General features: G+C 40.1%; 1 protein-coding gene across 7 annotated transcripts in view; it reads right to left on the reverse strand.

Annotated features, from left to right (window-relative positions):
• Positions 1–3,990: 3,990 nt before the first annotated feature.
• Positions 3,991–20,805, reverse strand: part of TTLL5 (tubulin tyrosine ligase like 5) — a 127,003-nt gene continuing 110,188 nt past the window's right edge. For 6 of the 7 annotated variants that reach the window (XR_010028298.1, XM_063160257.1, XM_063160255.1 and 3 more), the window contains 2 exons: positions 17,100–17,185; positions 3,991–7,477 (listed from right to left, as the gene is read on the reverse strand). Coding sequence is in view for 5 of the 7 variants with exons in the window: in XM_063160257.1 (XP_063016327.1) it covers positions 7,437–7,477; positions 17,100–17,185 (127 nt within the window). In the remaining 2 variants the exon portion in view is untranslated. The remainder of the gene's footprint in view (positions 7,478–17,099; positions 17,186–20,805) is intronic. The other variant, XR_010028299.1, reaches the window with a different exon arrangement.

A 20,805-nucleotide genomic window follows, 5' to 3' on the forward strand; every position in this document is an offset into this window, starting at 1 on the left:
AGGTGTGACAGAAGAAAAGGAAGAAGATGCCTCATTGCTGTCCACATGAGGCCAATACAGGAAAAAAAAAGCAACATGTAGGCATTAGGTGTGTTGTAGAAAGCAAAGCAGAATCCCTTTTTCTGGTCTGCCAACACACAGCCATTTCTCACTAGCTGTTTAGATATTCACTCATCAGATTCAGAAATGAGGCATTATAACAATATATCATGGCCAGTCCATATACATCACTTGATGAAAGAAACCAGCTGTGTCATCTCAAACCATATTTCCTGACATTTTTCAGGAAGGATTTATTTTTTCTCCTAAGTTATTATCCTCTTCAGGAAGCAGACAAAACAAAGATTTGCTGTCCAGCCAGGGGCAAATCTTACAGGATTTGTGCAATGCATGTAGTGTAATGACTGGGGAATGTCATGGTAGCCATATTCTGGCCCTTTCTTGAAACAAAATTTTGGCCTTTTGAAGTGCTGAAATCCTCTTGCAGGTTGACTAGATGCTTGAGAGAAATCCACTGTTTTTAAGGGTTTGTAAGAAACTCCACTTGCAGAGGAAAGCAGTAGCAGACAGTCTGACTCACAACTAGAGTCTCTGAAAGACATCCAGCTTGTAACAAGCTGCCTTGCATGACACAATTTGACATCTGCCCCCTCAGAGGAGACTTGCTACAAAAATCTGAAGATCTCATTGAGATACTACCATGCTAAGTGCTCTGTCATGCTAATCTGAAGAACTGGAAAAAAACAAACACAACAAACAAAGAGAAACAAAAGAGATAGCAATAAAATCTCAGGAAAGCATATTGTGGCAGCAGTTACATAGTGCTGAATACACATTTTAAATTGTCTTAATTTTTGTCAATTTTACCTGCCTTCATTCAGAACACCTGGGCCACAATTTGGCAGAGGGAGCCACCAATCTTTATTCCTAGATAATTTCAAAAAGAAGTTTTACTACACATATGAAGACATGAGTTTTGTAGGTCTGTATATAAGGAAAAAAAAATCCAGGCTGATATCACAGACAAAGTGGATTCCACATAGGATTTCTGGAATTAGAAATAGTGGAGAAAACACTTTCAGGAAGGAAGACAGGCCCAGATTGAATGGGGGAAGCATCATGCAACTGGAAGCATTAGGAACGTAAGTACTGGCACCAGTGGGATGCTAAAACTTCCCAGCAGATTGACAGCTCTCCATCTGCACCTTGAAGAATGGTGTATTAAGACATCCTAGGTGTATTAAATATATTATATTAAATATATCTGACACAGCACAACTTTTTCAGAAGATCATATAAATAAGGCAAAACCACATGAAAACCATGAGGTAAATCCTATACAATAATTACTGGAAACAGTGTGGAAAAAATCCCTTGCCATTTTTCTTCCCTAGACTCAGAAAAAAAACCAGTTTTACAGTAGAATGAGGAAGTGATGACAGTCAAGCAGTTTGACTCATCAGTAAAGAAACTTTTCAAAGATTCCCTCCTGATTTTTGACATGATAATACTCAACATATAGGGATCAGCTCAACAACCCCAAAATATTTTTGGGGAAGATTTTATGACTTTAGAACATAACTGAGTACTGTAACTTGTCTCCCCTTTGTGTGGGGGAAGGAGACTACCATTACTATAATTATGGTGATAAGATTTTATAAAGTATTCTTGCAGGGGCACCAAATTGAATTAATGTTCAGGAGTTGTCTTCTGTTGCCCATCCCAGAACAGGTGGAGCCAAGATGTCAAAATACAATGTTGAAATTGCTCACCTGCCCCAAACAAATGATAAAAATTTTGTTAATAAAAGACATATCTTTAACAGCCCCTAAATCCTTAACAATTGCATCCAATTTCATCTTTTTAAGGCAAATTTGATTTGTCTGATAGGTCAGATAAAGAAGCCACTTCTTTTCAAAGAACAGAAGATTTCTCAAGCTCACTGTCTGTGCTGTAGGCGTGGACTTGTAGAGAAGAGGCCTTGGTAAGTACAGTCTTTTCCCTTGGGAACCACGATGATTCACTGAATACCACTGGCAAAGGCTTCATACCAGGGTCTCCACAGTGATCAGTGATTCTATCCTTTTAATTCAAAACAGCAGGGAAAACTCTTTTTCAATGAGGGCCAATAAAATCCTTTTTTGGTAAGTTAATAGAGCAGACTCCTCAGGGCAGACTTGGTATTACTTGTCACCTTCAGTTCAGTGAAGTTGTCCTCTTGCATTACAACTGCAGAGGAAGACTCAGAATCCAACAATTTTGAGATCAGTCTGCATTTCCTAACTACTTATCTCTAAGTCAGCAGGGAATCTTCATTCTTTGCAAAAGGACAGCAGTGTTCTAAAGTGGGAATGAGCAAGTTACCAGGTTCCTAAAGACATGCTGTGGCTGTGCACATTCACCTTGAAGGTGCTCTGCACTTGAGCTCTTTGGAAAACAAAGACAGCAAGAAGCAAAATGTGTACGAATAAGGTAACTTAAAAGCTTCAGTTAGTGGAAAAGCTTTTTTCCATATTTACATGATTAACCATTTACAAGCATTTCATTATGGATGACTTTCATATAGCCACCTACTTTCCTCCAAAATCCCTGTTTGTCTAGAGGTGGATCTCGGTGTCCCTTATGTGCTTTTAAGTTTTTGAAAGCCTCTGCAATATATAGTGCCCAGCCAGATGAAAGCCTACACAAGTTGCATGTGACAACTTGGCATATGTCAGCAACAGACACTTTTCTTGAGAAAACTCAAGGACCACAGGATGAATGCTGGTGGAACATGCCATTGTCAGGAAAGAAGCTTTGTCCTGGCCGTTCTAGTAGTCTGTACTGCAACTGCCAAGATAAAAAACCCATACAAAGTCAGACTGCAAGACCACCTAGCTTAGCCCTTATTGGACAGAGGTCAACAGCCCATGCCTGATGCACAAGTTAAAAACTGGAACAGCCCATTGTAAGACCTCCCCAGAATAGTAATTTGAAAAATCTTAGAAACTTCCTATTTTTCAGTTTTAATATTTCATATGCCCTAACAGATTACTTTTTCATGGATTTGTCTACTTGTCTTTTCAAACCACGTACTCTTTTTTGTATTCACATCTTGTAACAAGGAATTCCATACGTCAAGTACATACTGTGCAAAAAAGTTGCTATCTCTCCCCACTTTCTTTATTTTTTTCCTTTGAAACTTGTATCTGTTAGTTTCATTTGATGCTCCTACTTCTAGCAGGCATGATAGTGGACTATTGCTCCTTTTTCAGCTTCTCCCTTACATTCTCCCTTACATACCTCTTCCTCATCTCTTTTCCAGTCAATTACTTTCTGCATGAAGAAAACTATGAATGTTAAGCTGCACGTATAAGCAATCTCAGTTCTGCAAAGTAAAATTAAGGTTCTCCTGATGTTTAGTGTAAACAAGGATGTCTCAGTTCTAGAAACATGAGGTTCTAGAAGAAAAAAAAAGCCCAGCCCCAGATTTAAGTACAGCTCAGCAGCTTCTTTTGGAAGAAACTTATGACAGAACCATGAGAACAATGTGTTCAGAAAGGAAATCATTTGAAGAGGATCAATCAGCCACTTACTGCAACCAAAAAAATCCAACTATTTATACACCAGAAAATAACCCATTCAGATTCAAACAGTGACCCCAGGATTATCAGCAAATTTAGAACTGACTGAGGTAAAAAGTCTTTGGCAGTTTTATCAAGTAAATCTTAAAAAATAAAATGGGAGACAGACTACTTTTGTTTCCAGCAAATAATCCAAAATTACAGGAAGTGTTGTATTAGTACAAGGTACAGGTCTTAGAGAATGCATGCTGAGAATCCAAGTCTGTTCTGTTAAGCCATCTGCACATCAATGAGCTCCTCAGGGAAAGAGGAATGGTCTAGCACTGCCAGCCATTCAACTCCATGCAAATGGAGTGTCATGAGGAAAAGGCACAGCACTGAGATTCCTACTAGTAAACAAAGTAAACACCAGAACTTCCATCCACAATGTGGAACAGCATCAGAGATATATTTGTTGACCTTGCAGGCATCGTAGTAAGGAGCATGTCCAAGAAATCATGATTGTGAAAAAAAATACCTAGTCTTGAGAATAGAAATTTCAGTATATCTTGTTGGCATCCAAGACTAAGTGGTTTTTGTTTAGGGTCACAACATGATCTTCCCACTGATGGCACTCACATGCCCTGTGAGGCTGTTATAAAGGTCAAGATAAAACATGCGAAAAGGAAACTTAATATTTCATTAATTGAGCACAAGTCACCTCTTCCAGAAAGGAAGAGAATTTTATAACCCTGCCCTTAATTTTTATGTCATGGTATGCTCATCACCTAAACAAAGCACAAATGCTGTATGAACTCTTCACCAGCTCAGCCTCCAGGACTCTGATGTGCACATTATTGCTTTCAAGCCTCATTCTCTGTCACTAGAACAGGCTCTGTAAGTCAGAAGTGACACAAACATCACAGAAGAGGGGGATCCTTTGATAACATTTTTCACTGTCAGCACTGAGATAGATGCTGAATGATTGTTGGGGTTTTCTATTAGTAATTGTCTTGCAGTGAAGAAGGACACTTCTGATGCAACCACTGATGAATACAGAGAAAAAATGAACCACACTTGAGGAACACATACCTGTGCTCTCCTTGTGCAACTATTATATATCCAAAAGGGTTTGCTATTCTACTTCCCTCCCTTGTGGAAGAAAACACTTCCTGTAAAATGCCTTTTCTCCCAAGATGAGTGGGAAACAGTCCTATGCTTCCCCACTGAATCTCTTAACTGCAGCACTAAGAGGCTTATGGAAAGGGACAGACATGGAGGTAGCAGAGCTGCAAAGAGACAAAATACGTGTTACTCTTCAGTACACAGTACCCACCATGCACAGACATATGGACTCCAGGCTGAAGAATACAGGGAGGTGGAAGAAATAAGCGGCTGGAATCATACAATTTGTTCTCTATTGCACATGTTCCCAGTGTATCAGCATTTGTGTTCAGAGATGGGATCAGCAGATGCTCAAGACAAAGGAATACTGCTATGTCATTTGATGCTCTGGCTGAGCACATCCTGAGAATAAACAGGAATTCATGGTCTAGGTGTTTGGCTTCAGGTAAAGGACCAGTCTTGAGACTCCTGGGTTTTTTTTTCATTTATCTGAAGCAGGAGAAAAATCTTCTCAGGGAAAAGGATGCAAGTCCTCACTGCTCCTGACAAAATGCATCCCTTCAAAATAAGGGTCTTATCACACTGTGCATTTTCCTGAATATTTAAAAAATCTCAGAGACAGGATATTTAATATGCTGCTACTAAGTCATCACAGTTACAGATGTGGGGGTTGGCTACATCTAACATGCAATACAAAGAAGTTGAGGAAAAATGTCTGTAACCAAGTTCAAATCATTATCCCAAAATGAGTGGGTGTAAGACTGGCAAAACTGACAAAACAATTCACCCATGTTCATAATAAGCCAGCACTAATTGGTAATTTTCTCGACAAATATGTAAGAATGTTGCTTCTGACAAAGATTCCCAACATAAGACAATCACCTTTCCTGAGCTAAGTCTTTATCCTACAAACCTCTCTACAGTTTTCAGTAGTGGCTGTGATAACCTGAACAAACTAGTAAACAAAAGCAGAGATGAGAGGTCCATAAGGATGTATATCCTACAGCTACTGAATCCTGTATATAAAACCCAGTGGAATAAAGATAACTCAGATCCATTGGGAGGAAGAAAGGAATGGAATTGTTATTTACTGAAGCTCAATCTTACATGGAAATAGCCCCTCTGACCGAGCTGGAGGCAATAGCCAATATCAGCATAGCAGAGTAGGCTGTAAGAAGACAGACCTACAGTCCTGAAGCCCACAGCTGCTAAGAATGTGCACAAGTCTGAAATAACTTCTGCAACTAAACTTTCACTAATCATGAGCCAACAAAAATGTGAAGAAAGTGAACGTGATCATGACTGTCTAATGGAAATGAAAGACAAGCTAAGGAAGGGAACAGCTGTATCAGAGAGCTGCACTTCAGACAAGTGAAGTATTCAGTGTGTCACATGCGTGAGTGTACCAGAAACAGAAAAATGCACATTCTGTCCTATTAATTCATGCCTGAAGTGAGTGATGGTGAAACTAATAAGGTATTAACATAATTATTTAACCTTCTCACAATTTGTCTGGTCTTGAGTGACAGAAAATATGTGGAATTCAAGAGTGAACATGAACATAATAGTTTCAAGAGAAAACACCTTCCCTCTCTGACATAGTTTCTTTTGTCAGTCCTTTGGGTTGATGACTATCTACCTGTCAACAGATTTGAATGACCTCTTAACAGTGACTATACAAACTACAAAAGACAGAGGAAAGTGGAGTAAGAAAAGAGATCAAACAGGATGTCGAATCCAATCTCTGAAGACTCTGAAACAAGCAATAGAACATTTTTTACCTTTGAGAACTATCAATCACACCCCTTGCTGTTGGACAAGGGAGAAGTTGCAAAATATTGAGTTTTCCTTTAACTTGGCACCAACAAAGAGCCAGAGCTGAAGCTGCTTCCTGTTCATTTTAAGGATGGATGGATCTTCTCTCCAATACAGTTTCCAGCTGCTGACATTGTTTTCTAACATAAGCAAACTAATTTTCATAACACTAGGCAAATTTTAACTGAACTCCTTCACCAAGACACTATTGCAACTGATAAGAGCCACCTGGGCCTTGGGGTTCAAGCCTGGGTCTGAAAACATCAGCCGATTTTAAGAGTTTACAAAGTCTAAACAAACAGAAATCAAAATACAAAATAAACCACACAGAATACAAGTATCTTACAGTGAAACAAAGACAGATTTAAAATTCTGTCCAGTATAACAACAGCAAATATTTTGGGCGTGTGAATTAATAACTGAAATTATAACCAAAACAAACAAATGAAATTACTTTATTTAAACTGTTAATTTCTATGGCTCTGTGCCAAAATTCAAGATAGCAACCAACACGGACATCTCCAGTCACACGTCCTAATATTTTTCTCTGCTGATGGTTGCCATGTGATGAAAGTATGGAATCTTGGCTATTACCAGACTAGAACAGATTGAAATGGCTGAGCAAGTGAGACTTTATGTTCAAACCTGGACTTTAGGAAGAATAGCTGCAGGAAAGATCTCTTGTCTTACAGAAAGATCTCACAGTTAGTGATTTGTCCCTTGAAGGGACAAAGACTCAGCAGCAGAAGCTCCCAGAAACATTCATTCATCTCAGCTTGCAGGTGTATCACCACAATCTACTTTCACAGATGTTTAGATACTCTTTTCAGTGGGTTGCTCTCTCACCAAGGTCTCCTCTTCTCTCTTTTTTGCCTGATATGAGAATGTGATGGTGTGAAGTCACTGCTGCTGCTTCTTCCGTTGTCCCATACTTGAAGCAACTCTTGGGATTCCTCACCTGGAGTTCTGTGTTAATCCTTCTCTGCGAGTAGAAGCTGGGAAAAAAAACAAAGTTTTTTTACTCAAAGATTTCGAGTAATCATGGAGGACTGTTCAACGGGGAAAACTGATGCCCTGCTCTGCAAATCTCAGCCATCACCAGAAACCTGAGTGTCCTTACCACACAACCTCTCTGCCACAACAGGTGAGATCAGAGACCAGTATAACAAAACCTAACTTAGTAAGCTACTGTGTGAAAAAGTACTCTTGGTATTCCTTTCAAGCACCAGAATACCTTCTTCACTCTTGCTTCCTACTCATGTGACTCATCTCTTCACATGCACCCTCCTCTAAATCTTTCTCCCATATCAGTATGCTTTATCTCTTTCTTTGGGTCTTTTACTCATTTGTTTGCACGGGAGTCTATTTCCCCACTCCAGCACATGCTGAGGACCTTGCTGCAGGAGAGCTGAGGGTATGAAAGGTAGATCTTTAAAAAGAAACAAATTGGGACTATGGAATGTGGCTCCCTTCCCCACCCAATTATTATAAAGAAACAGTTTTGACTTCTACATACTGCAGCATTTTACTATTTAGGCATATTATGGGAAAACGTCAATGCCATCTTCACTTCTTTTACTTAAACATACTTAGCCCTTGAAAAAGAAAAAACCAAAACACTTAGAAATGTACCAAGTTTATTTTGGACAGCTTGCATTTTACAGCTAATCTAGTAGGTAGAGCTTGTCCTGTGTATTTAGCACATCAGCTTGCTCCTAAACATGAGTGACATTTGTTGAGAGATGTTTATTAAAAATATTGCTATATTTAAAGAAAATACAGTCACTCTCCTTGAAACATACAGCATACAGCCAAACATCACAGAACACAGAGGATCTGGAAAGACGTTTAGAAAGTGGAATTGCCAGCTATGTCACCACACAGAAAGCTTGAAAACTGAAGTAGGAACCAAACTGTCAACCATGTGCATTAAGGCAGGATACCAGTCCAGAAACATATCCCTTGGCAATATGCTGAAATTAAGGAAACAAAGGCCCATGAGAGAAAGCAGCCAACTTCAACCTCATTTTCCCGTTTTGAAGATGTTTGAGCCTTCCTATTCCTAGAGAAATGCATTGCACAGTTTGTCTTTTCTCACAAACTGAGTTAAAATCACTTTCCTTGAGTTCTTGTACATTCTTGTATCTTGAGGACTCAGCACAGAGAAGGGCATTCCTATGTCTACAAGTAAATATGGACATTCCTATCAAGAGTGGTGCTCATTGCCAATTCATTGATTTCATAAAAATGAATGTATATAACGCTCTGAAGTTTTTGAAAGCTATTGGTGAGCATTCCACCTCCTTGCAGTTGAGTATTTGGACGTTCTGGTTGAGTAGTGGGAACAGAAAAAGAGCTCATTGCTGACAGAAGCCAACATTAAGGATTGATTCTCCCCAGTGATAAAGAGTCATTGCTGTGAATCACCACGTACAACAGCATGAACCTCCTTTATTCTCTGCCTGCCATGAGGTGTCAAAGTATCTGCCCATATGTCTGTCCACATGTTTACACACTATTATGTCACCCATGACTGCACCTCAAAAACTCAGAACAGTCACAGTGGGAAGAAAAGGATTACCTCCCTTTTATGGATAGAATTCTGAATCACAAAAAAAATCAAAGGAGTTGCATGAAGTCATTAAAGAGATATCTGCACACTGAAATTCACTGCCATATAGACTTCCCCAGCACAGATGTACATAGCCTTGCTCACAAACCAGCACCTAATCTAGTGTGCTTCCAAGCTGCAGGAATAAGACAGAAACAAGCACAAGGCGAGGTGACAGTACTGAGTCAGAAGCCCATGCTAATATTTTTTACAGCTAGTTGGGACAGTTTCATCTTACCCACAGAAAGTTTGTAGGAGAACTGAGCACCTTTATTGAAGTCTCCTGAATCTAATGTTGAAAGCAGGAGCTTTCTTTCTCCCTGAAAAGCTAAGATTATCCTAGAAATTCAAATTTTTTTTTACTCCAGAGTGAATTTCTGATCTTAGAATGATGCCCAGCATTCCCTTGATAATACATAGGATAACTAAGAAAGGCAATAAATACATGGGGTTTATTTATATCTACGGGTGACTGACACTAGCAAGCCAGGACAGCTGACAACAGAAAGCCAGCCTTCCCTCCCCCATATTTTGGGCACAATTTCAACCTGACTTGTTGGACCAGGCAGGCAAGAGAAAGCAGCAGTTCCAAGTCATGAAAATTTTCTTGGGGGGTGGCGAGGTCTGGATGTCTGAGTGTGTGTGGGGAATGTGATGTGTATGCCATGAACAGTATATACAACTGTATTCCAGAGAAGTCTTCCTGCATAAAAAAGCAGCGAGCAGACTCACTGACCAGTGGAAGTCAGCATGAGCCTTCCTACTCCCCATGTAACACTCATCCCCACTGCTAATGCCCTTCTGTACTTGACAGCTTTCTTTCTGATTTCTCTTATTCACTTCTCTACTCCCTGGTTCACTGTGGCTCCCTCTTCTTTGTTCTTCTCCACATTTCATTTCATAACTTCAGATACACTTTTTAGCCTATTCACACACATTTTGGCTTCTATTTTTAGCCTCAATAAAACAATGCCAGATTAAAACAAAATCCAATTTGGATGGGCAAAGTCATTCCCTCTATAGGTAGCTTAATGCCAAAGGACCAGATGTGAGACAGAAGCAGCCAAAATATTATATAACCTCTCCTGTGTCTTTGCACACCTGATATTGAAGGACATTTCCAACACAGCAAGGAAACACAGGCAGCTCACCATCACCTCACTACTGAGAACAAGCAGTGCCCAAGCCTCCCATCAGGCAAAAATCCCAATTGCCTACAACCATCACTTATCCTGCTTCTGAGTTTGTCAGAAGAAAAGGCTCCTAAAATTCAAGCTGAGTTCTAGCTCTTAGATAGGGAAGCTGACTCTAAAGACTGTTCTTTCCATTTTCTCCTGCTTTCTCAGGAAGAGTCCTGAGATGTGGAATGTCCTTTCAGTGGCATGAGATCAGCAGCAACAGGAAAAAAACCCTTCCTTTGACAAAAGAAAGGCAGAAAGTTGAGTAAAGATGTGAGAGGCAGGCTGCTCTCACAAGTGAAAGACTAAATGTCATTTCTGATGATTAGAAGCGAACACCGACCCTCAGTTCTATCTGAGAGGCGATGGCTGAGCTGCATGCTCTCATCTGAGAAGGGCCTGGAATGCTGCTTCTGGCAGCACTTTACACTCTGCTGAGGCTTAATGAGACTTACTTACACTTTTCTCAGAACTCAAACATAGTCATGTCCTGCTGATAACTTGTATCTGTTTTAAAGGTAGTGATTCAAAACATCAATATTTGCTCATTGTTAGTCATAAGATAATGGTTCCCTGCCCCTACAAAGAGCACTAAGAAATGGGGTAATAAGAAAGCCTCTTTACCATTCTCCTTTCCCTTCAGGCCCATCTGGTACTAGAGGCTTGGTGTGTGTGTCACTATCTGACCTGGGACTGACTGATCAATTAAAGAAGGGAGTGAAATTATTTTTACTCCCTTCCTGTGTGCTCTCTTTATAAAACTGTGGAAGTCAGTAGTAATAGAGAAATTATTCAGGATGTTTTTGTGATGCATTAAAAAAACAATGGCTTTAGGAAGATAACTTTAAGAACAAATGTGCAACTAAATATCCTCCATTGTAACTGATTCTTTGCCCTCCCGAAAAGGGAGGCACAATAGTAGGATTCAACTCAAGCCCAGCTTTCCAAAGTATGATAAAAGGGACTAATTCTGTTTCTCAATGATCCTTTCTCTGCATGGAGACAGCATTACAGAGAGATACTGACAGAGGTGCTGTCAGTATCTCTTTTCTGCTGCACCAGAAAAGTTTGATGCAAAGTGCTGGATATCACACAGGAGTCCCTCTTCAATGATTCACCCAGAGCTTCTCAGCCAGACAGGTGGTTCTGAAAGGATTTATGTGGAAGAGCTCATCATGACTCCATTCCTGGACTAGGATAAGTAATGAAGTGACATCAAAAGTTTCTCTTTTGTGTCATAAGATACCTTGTGCCTGGGTCTTCAAAGCAGTCTGAGGTAGAGGTTACTTGAGGTGCCCATTTGAAGGTCATCTTTTGAAATGAAGACCATTTGTGCAGTCAGTCACAGCAACAACACAGAGAACCAGGAGAGTGGCAAATGAAGACTGGAATTAACAGGATTACTGAGAAGGAGGAAGTGTACCAGCAATGTGCTGTGTAGAAACCGGAGTGATTTCTATTCCCAGCTGCTCCTGATGAAGGATTTGGACAGTGTGGTGAGACCAGCTGAAATCATAGTCAAGGTTCCTCCTGGGAATGTGGTAACAACATAAAAATAAACACATTGGTGTTCAACAATCTGCTGCTTTCCAAGGCTGCAGGGAACCTGGCAGAAGCTGAGGAAGTCTGGACAAGGCTGGGCAGCTGGGAATTCCACCCCACTGTAACAAATGGCTGGAAGACTGACACAGGCCATGCACAGCGGTAACAGTGCATATTACATCCCAACCCCACCCTTTATGCTCCAAGAGAGTTGAGACATTCTCATTGATAAAAGAATCTCCAAATTCCACATGTTTTTTTTTGCTTGTTTAGATCTGGCAAAAAATATTAAGTATTTGTATGTGTCTTGTTTACATGCCTGCTGTGCTTACTTGCCCTTTTTTTTTCCTGGACCAGGACAATTTAGAAGCTTGTACATTTGCACACCTGCTAAATGAATCTAAAGAGGCTGCACTTCAAGAATAATGTTCAAGCTGTGGGTAGGCAACAGTCAGTCAAGACTTAGCACCTCCAATGCTAACTCTAATTTCAGGCCTCCAATAACGACATATAACAATATGACCTTGTTTTGAAGGTCCATACAATAATCTTGGATAAAAAAACTTCAGAAATAGACAGTCAACTTGTAGATTTCCTGTAAAATGAAAAAAATCTAGAGCATATTAGATGGTGAGTGAGTACAAAAGTGCTCGTTACTGTCACTGGTTTACAAGCAGGCTCCATTCACTGCTCCACACTGGACCACACTGCTTACACAGCCATCATATTTCGATGGCATTCAGGAACTGCTCTCCACCTTAGCCTAAAGAAGGGTATCACTAGAAAATTAAGAATAGCAGCCTGTCTTCTACACGGATTATATCCAAACCATTTTATTAATCCCCATATTCTTCTAGTCTCTTTGCAGTTCAGGATGCAGTTTTAAGCCCTTACAGATGATAACACAATTTCAAAGAGTTGCATACTTTGTGGACTTGGCATTCAAGCAGATACAGGGGCAGGTGAATGTCTAAAATAAACAGACAACTGTTCATCACCCTGTAACTAAGCACAGCTACAGCACTAAGAATCATGGGAAATATAATCCAGTCTATACCAACTCGCTCAAGAAGTTTCACCCTAGTTTCAGACTGAGTTTTGACACTCACTTTCTGCCTCAAGTATTATCCAGAGAACTAAAATACAAATAAATTAGTTTTGGACTCATGTTTTCAACCAGACTAGGTAGAGATCCAAGACTTTGCATGAATTAGCAGTCTTCACTGTCTAACTTGAAATGCATATTATTAATTTTGACCTCTAATTCTTATGGTTTTTTTCTCCTCCCAGCAGACACAGTGGAAAAGTTATGTGGACACTAGTAACATAAACATCAGCACAATAGAACTGCATTACTGTTAATCAGTCTGATAAAGGAAAGATGAAGGTCCTGTCAAGCTTGGAGCCATCAAGTCTTGCACAGTTTTAATGATTCATGTTTGTAATTATATAGTTTATTAGTACCTTATGTTTTCGTCACAGCAAAACAGAACCCCAGAGGTGTTCTGTCTTCTGAAGCTTTTAAAATAAAAATGTCACAAACTTTAAAGAAGTTGGCAGCAAATGAAGGATAAAAGCCTAAAGAACACAGGTGTCACTCATACAGCAACTCAACAGTTGCTGGTAACCTTTGCATATCTAACCAAACCAAATAAAATCAACTTAAGCATCTACTCTACAGCTGCACTGAGGGGTTAACTATACTTTCAGACTGTTCCTATCTCCAGACTCTTGCAAACAAGAGTCCAATTCAGGAACAGAGAAGCTGCTTGGGACTATGCTGCTGTATTTTCATAAAGTGCTCTTCATCCTCTGGTCTCCCCAAAACCTCCTCTGTGTTAGTATATTCAAAAATGAAAAATAATCAATAGAAACAATTTCAAATTTTGAGATCGACACATAACTACAAAAATTCCTTCATATTTCTTGCCATCTTGTTCAAAGCTAAATTCTGGTGGAAAAATGACTTTTTTTTTCTAGACCTTCACTTTCTGGAGAAAACAAATTCCCACACTATTTATCTAATGCCACTAGAGAGGAAAGGAAAATAAACCAGCAAAACATGGCAAAATGTCTCCATACACCTTATATTCTTAAAATATATAGTAAAACAAAAATTACCAGCCTGACCATCATCTGAACTCAAGCACAGCCTCCATATACCAAGCACAGGCTCCTAAAGACAACCCAGACCTGAACAACGAGCTACAGTACTTATCTTAGCTGTTACTCAGCAAGCTATACTCTGAAGACAACTTTGAAAAGAGAACTGGTTCCTTAATTCAAAATCACCCTTTTTCAATAATACTAACTGAATTCCACAAAACAGGAAACAATCAATGTCATGCTGAGGGACCCTCAAAGTAACACAGACTAAAAAAAGCAATGTGATAATGGCCCTATTTTCAGAAACCCACTAGCGACTGGGTGTTCAGTGAAAACTCAGGTCACAGCAATTTAAATGTTCCCTAGAGACAGTAATTCTTAGTATTTCTTTATTAGAATAAATCCTGCTAAACTCCCACAAATTTTGCTAAGAACTTGTCTCTTCAGACACTACAAATAACCCCCATTTGCTATCTTTCAAATTTACATTCCTGTCTGTATAGAGTCATGAGGCTCTCTGCCTTCTGTCTCTTTACACCAGTGACAGACCGCTCCCAAAACTTCTGCCTCTGTGAAATGAAGATGAGGCTACTTTCATTGCAGTGGTGGTTTGTTTCAGGATCCTGAGCTACCTTGCAGAAATGCTGACTTTTATTTTCCCTTTTATTTCAAAGGATCTGTTCTCAAGAGCCTGAGCCCACTGCACAACAGTGTCTACAGCTGCTATTTTACAGTTGCAGCACTAACCACTACTGAATTGTCTTCGGGACACTCTAGTTAAAAGTTTCCATACTGCCTGATTCTCTCTTCCATTGAGCAACATCGTGGCTTGAGGTAAGATCACTCGTGACACCTTTATGCTTCTTCACAGAGCCCCATAACTATTCTCGGATGGGCTGTTAGAGGAGAAGGCCTATTCAAGCTTCTCAGACATTTCTGATCATCTGTGTGCATGTGTTTTAACACAGGTTCTGCCTGATTCCTCTTTTATATCAGCAGCTTTTCACAGCCATCCATTTTTAAATGCTTGCAGTTTATTCTGTGATTTGCTTTATGACTCGTGTGTCCAACCTCTCCAGTTGGTATCTAAGATACTAAATACATGTGAAACAGTAACCCCAAGTAAACTGCTGCTGAGGGGAAATTGGCGCCCTAGTGTAAGCAATCAATGGAGAGAGTGAAGAAGAAAAACAGCTGTTGCTGCAGCAGGGACTACTGCTGCAGTGTAGTTTCTGAGACACAAACTGGGCACAACAGCCTCTGACACATACCAGTAACTTGGTGCAAAGCTGAAGAAAATATCATCCCCCAGTTCTAAAGAACAAATCTTTTGCTCTAGTTAGTTTAATCACGGCAACATTTAGCACTGTTCTTGGAGCTATGGACCTCTTTTAGCAGCAGGAAGCTTTGAGTGACCCACCCACCGTGGTTCTACTAACCCACCCCTAGCCAAACCCGGGCTTTACCTAGGCCCTGATACTCTCAGTTAAACAGCAGGCTAACCCTTTCTTTCAGCTTCAGAAAGGGTAGTTTAGCACAATGCAGCTAGACCAGTTCTACAGTAGGAAACATGAGCTGAAGTTCTCAATTCTCACTGGATTATAAGTATTCACAGAGGAGTGACTACCCTGAAATTCACTGTTGGTATCTAGCCTCTATTATTCCTCCAACTCTGGCTGTTGCATACCATCATTAATACTATCATCCATCTTCATGCATGCATTGTGTGGGTATTCACAGAAATGGGGGAGGATAGCAAAATGCTACCTACAGTTATCATGGACACACATAACAACAGTATCCAGAGGAGATGGAAAGATTCTCTTGGAAAGGTTAAAATTACAGAGTGGCAACTGCAACAGTACTCTATAAAATGTGAAAAAGAAGGCAAAATCCAGCACACAAAACACCTTCATGTTAGTCCACTCAACAAACCAATTTTGCCAATATATTGAGAACTTCATTTTTACATTTACTTTTAAATTTATCTGTAACCTTGCTTTATATACTGTACTAAAAACTTAAATTGCACCACACAGTAGATCAAAACTTTTTATTTAGCTATACACATAATGCAGGGTTGACATAATTCTATTTGTTTGGATAATGCCATTATATGCTAGAGTACACTGTCCTGTTACAGTGTACCATACGGTGCTTAATATTGACTGTGGCCATTCAGCCTATAAAATTTCTGGTAGGACAACTGGAGTTTTTGGCAGGTAGTAAAGCGTGGGAGGCAGTTTGGGACTGTATGTTAAGTGCATTAGCTGAATGTTTGTGCTAGAGGATCAGCAAAAAAATCACTGACATAAATAAAGGAAATGTCATATTTTAATTTCAGAGATAAATATCCAAGAGATGAACCTCTCCATAAACTTTTCTTTCAGCCTCTGAAAACACAGAGATCACTGCATTAGTGACACTTAAGCCATTCACAGTTCTATTTCAAAACAGAAGATCAGAAACATAATTTTTCAAAGCATTCTGGAACATAATGTGTCCACATATTCCATAACACTATCACAAATTACTGTGAACCACAGGTAGTACGGATTTGCAAGACTATGCTCTACCTGCCAATAGGTCTGCAAAAATGACTGGGTCTTCATTTGCTGAGAACTTATCAGCAGATAAACCTGTTTGAATTAATTAGCCACTAGGGAAATACAAAGATTTGATTCTGTAATTCTCAATGATTTTCTATCAGATACTTTCACATCTACTACTTGACTTCATTATGCAGCTGATTCACAAGTCTCAGCTATGTCTTTCTGCACTAAGAGCTTTTCTGCAAGACCAAAGAAAAATGTAAAGCATGTCCTGGCCTTTTATTACAGGCCAAGCTTAAACAAGAGAGCATCTTGAGCCAAAGTCTAAAGCAAAAAGGAACCACTTGAGCCAAGGTGGTTTTTTTTCCCTCCCCAGCCATATTTTAAGGGGGTCTTCCGATTCTATGAAACTCAGCCTATGCTCCCTTCTGTTTAGTCTTTTTTATCCCAGGGGGTATAAATTCCCTGCACAGCTGAACCCAGACTGTTACCTAGGAACCACTATATGTAGGGGAGGCAGCTGTGTTTCTTCTTGCTGATAAGCTTTTCCCCTGCCAGTTCTTGAAAAAGATGAAAGCATCCCAGCATACCCACCCCCACTTTCACGGGCTTTGGCACTGTCCCTCACCTGTGGAACATGTCCCTGGCTCACAGGGTGCAGCACTGTGAAGGCTGTTCTGGAATCCATCCAGTTGCTTTTCAGCAGAGATCAACCTAAGAGGTAACACCATAAAATTAGACAGAGGTAAGTGATAAAGCGAGGAAGAATGAAAGTCTCAAACAAAAAAATGAGAATTCTCCTAGTTTACATAATCGCACTGGGACTGTAACCATGAAGCTGTGCCTGAACGCGGTACAAAAAAGGCAGTGGCAGCAACTGACTCCAAAAAGCAGAGCAAGACAAATGAACAGTCAAGCCACCAGGGAAACTTTGATGTGATTAAACACTTAATTGTCTCATATGCCCTGGAAGCTGATTCTGGAGCATAAAGAAGACAGTAAATGGTATTGGGCCACCAACATACACCGCAACTAGTGTATGCTGTGGTCATCTTAGTCCAATGATTTAAATTAAAGTGATTAAGCAACTGCTGCACAGAAATGCACATGCTGTCAAAACATACTAGATTCAAGAGTTAAGTCTTTGCATCTTGTCTCAGCAGAGAGAGCTCATTTAGCCAAGATTTCCCACTTATCTTGCAAACTGAGACACATGGGATGCATCTAATTTTCAGTAATCCAGTGCCATTCCTCAAGCAGATACCTTATGCAAATCCTTCTGCATTGATCTCAGCACTTGAGTTACAGCAGAACTATACTCTGTAGACTACAACTGTAGTTTGACTCAGAAATATTAATTACCAAACTGAGACCATGTACTACAGAAAAAGTGGGTCTACTCACAAGAGAAGGGCAAGCTATACAGCTGCAAGCATCTACTCTGTCCTTAAAAACCTATATAATTTATTCTTGATTTGTCTTCTCCTCCCTTATTCTTCCTTGCTGTTCTTCTTTCTGGCCCAACTCATTTCCAATCACTACAGACTTTTCTGCGAGTACTCTCACCTCTGCCAGAGTACTTCACTCTCTCAGCTCTGCAGTGTTACAGTTGCTGTCAGCTCTTCCCCTGAAGAGCATCATGATCTCCAATCCCCATGGGATGCCTTCACAACTAACTGATTGTTACTCACTGTTTAAAATTGTAATTCGCTGTTTAAACACGTACAGTTTCTATGGTTTTATCTGAAACCTTTTGCTTCCAGATTTCAAGGTCAACAAGTTGCCAGAAACCAGGTGCTTCTGACAGCTAAAAGGTCTGTGAGGGACTCCTGTGTTTTATTTCAGCTGGATTTCAGTGAAATGGAGTATACACGTGAAGGGAGAGGGATGCAGATACATTTGCATTCCACAGCCCCTTAATTCAGTCAGTCTTAACTGGAAATGCTATTGTCAAATGAGGTGCCTGTTTCTGTGTTTATTGTCTCTTGTAGAGAATTTTGGATCTGTATTTATGGGGGTTTTTTTGCTGATATTGCATGGTCCTTCTGGAAGCTGAGAATCTAAATGGATCTTTATGCTTCTTACATAGAGGTTCCATGTTCATAATTAGCATGCCCACTTTGTTAACACAGCACAACTGACAGCCAAATTCAGCTCACCCTTCTGGAATGCAAAACTAGTAGTTGAAAAAGTAACCAAGAATGCCAGCAAGTACTACAACAATATAGAAGCAAAACAGGAAACAGTCACTCTTCTACCTTATTGTTCAGAGAATTTCTTTATTTCTACAGACTTGCCCTTCTTCTCTGCCTACCCACAACACTGGGTACCTTGATTCTTGCAGTTTCAACAGTCACCTCATTCTGAGAGCTCATTCTCAGCTCTGCTCCTGGGATCTCCCACCAGGCTAATATCACTTCCTCATACTCTCTGTGCTGTCCTGATGAAAGCTTCAGTGCCAGAACATATTCACTGTTTAAACTGAGGTAATCCCTTTCCACTTTCTTCCTCCTCAGACTGGCTGAAATCCCACTGCTTTTTCTCAGTTTCTTAATGTCAATGTCTCTGTTGTTTTTGCTTCCATTTCTCCAGTGCAAATCCATTGTTATGTTCTCCATTTCTTATTCAATATTAACAAAAACAGTCCCAACTGTCCCCTCCATTTTAATATCTGTCACTGCTCTTTTCTATCTCCTATATGGGTAACATCCTCAAAACTGATACTGGCTTCCTTTATTTAGGTACTAGACTAGCATTCAGCTGCCCAGCCTTGGACTGCAAATTCTGTTCCACAGGTGAAAGATATTTGACTGAGTTTTGAACATCTTTGTTTTAACAACTTATTTCTGGGATGCTACAGATTCATCTAGAGGTCCACTGGAACCAGACAGATCTGACACTACCATATTCACATCACAAAAAGTCCAGATTTGACAAGAGGACAGCAGCAGATGTAAAGACCCAGAGCCAAGGAAGCTTGATCCTCTTTGTTGTTCTTGGATGGGGTACCCTGCATGTGTATCTGGGTGTATGATCTGAGGCTAGCCAAGGGCTATGAGCTACAGGTCTAGTGAGCCCAGCTGTGGCAGGGTGTTAAATCAAGGCATGTCTCTCAGATGCACGGCTTTTACTGCCAAAAATGTCTAAGGGTCAGGCAGCCTGATTAACCCAGATATTCAGGAGCTGAAAAAACAAGTGTGCTGCAGTGCTGGACAAGTGCTGAAAAAGTGCTGAAAAAACAAGTGCTGCAGTTACTGGAACCCCTTTGACTGTTTTGCTGCAGCAGCAGCAAAACAGTCAAAGGGGTTCCAGTAACTGTCAGATGGGTGTTCTGCTGCCTGTCCTCTTATCAGTGGGCACTCAGTTTCTGTGTGTGATGTACCTGGCTCACTAAAGACGCTTCACACATGGGCAAGATAGGATACAAAACAGAGCCATAGTGTTTTACAGTGCCTCGCTCTGTGATCATCATCTGCTTTTGGCACATTTGCTAGGCTTGGCCAGTGGATCCTAGAAAAAAGCTGGCTACTTCTGTGTCCAACTGCAGTCAGAACTCCTCCCCACTCTGGGATGGATTTCCTGAACCCTAGAGAACTGGATCCCCCTCTACCCTATTTCTGTACTAGTTACAATAGAGAAGAACTTTGGCTCTTCTACTGCTGGCACCATGTAAAACAAAAGAGAACATAGAAAGACTTCTGTTCTGTGGTGGTGGGACTTTAAAGGAATATTTATTTTGAAAGTCTTCCTGAATAGAGTTGTTATGGCATTTACAGAGATGTTCAGTACAAGAAATCATGCCATGCTGATCAATATCCCCAACAATTTGTAGTGTTCCAGTCTACTACTGGTAAACTTGGTCTCTCTCTGACAACATCTTGAACAATATGCTCCTTTTCCCTACCTAGCATTTCCTCTCCTTATATAGTGGTCTAATATTGACAGACCAATTTTTCTAAGCTATTTTCTTTGACTGATGGTTCTGTTCACAGATTGTTCAAAGTGTTACTCTTCTTGACACTGTCACAGAGAGAAAGTTTCTGAGAAGTTACTATGTGAATGACAGCACAGAAATGTGTATTTGTTACAACTTAGGCATTCCTAAAAGCAGAAAGATTTTTCATCTACCAGCAGTTCACTCTTGTGAACAGTTGAGCTAATGTATTTTTTCTACTTTGCATGCTGTCATCTGTAATGTGAAGACTCTATAACACCAAATACTGTTGCCAGGGAATATCTGCTTCATTCCACTGCTTATAAATACTGTATCTGTGATCTCTATCTCAAAATATCAGCAGGTCTCTTCATGGTTCACAGAACCACTACCTGCCAAA

Source organism: Melospiza melodia, chromosome 6 (assembly GCF_035770615.1).
Source record: "Melospiza melodia melodia isolate bMelMel2 chromosome 6, bMelMel2.pri, whole genome shotgun sequence".
Lineage (NCBI taxonomy): Eukaryota > Metazoa > Chordata > Aves > Passeriformes > Passerellidae > Melospiza > Melospiza melodia.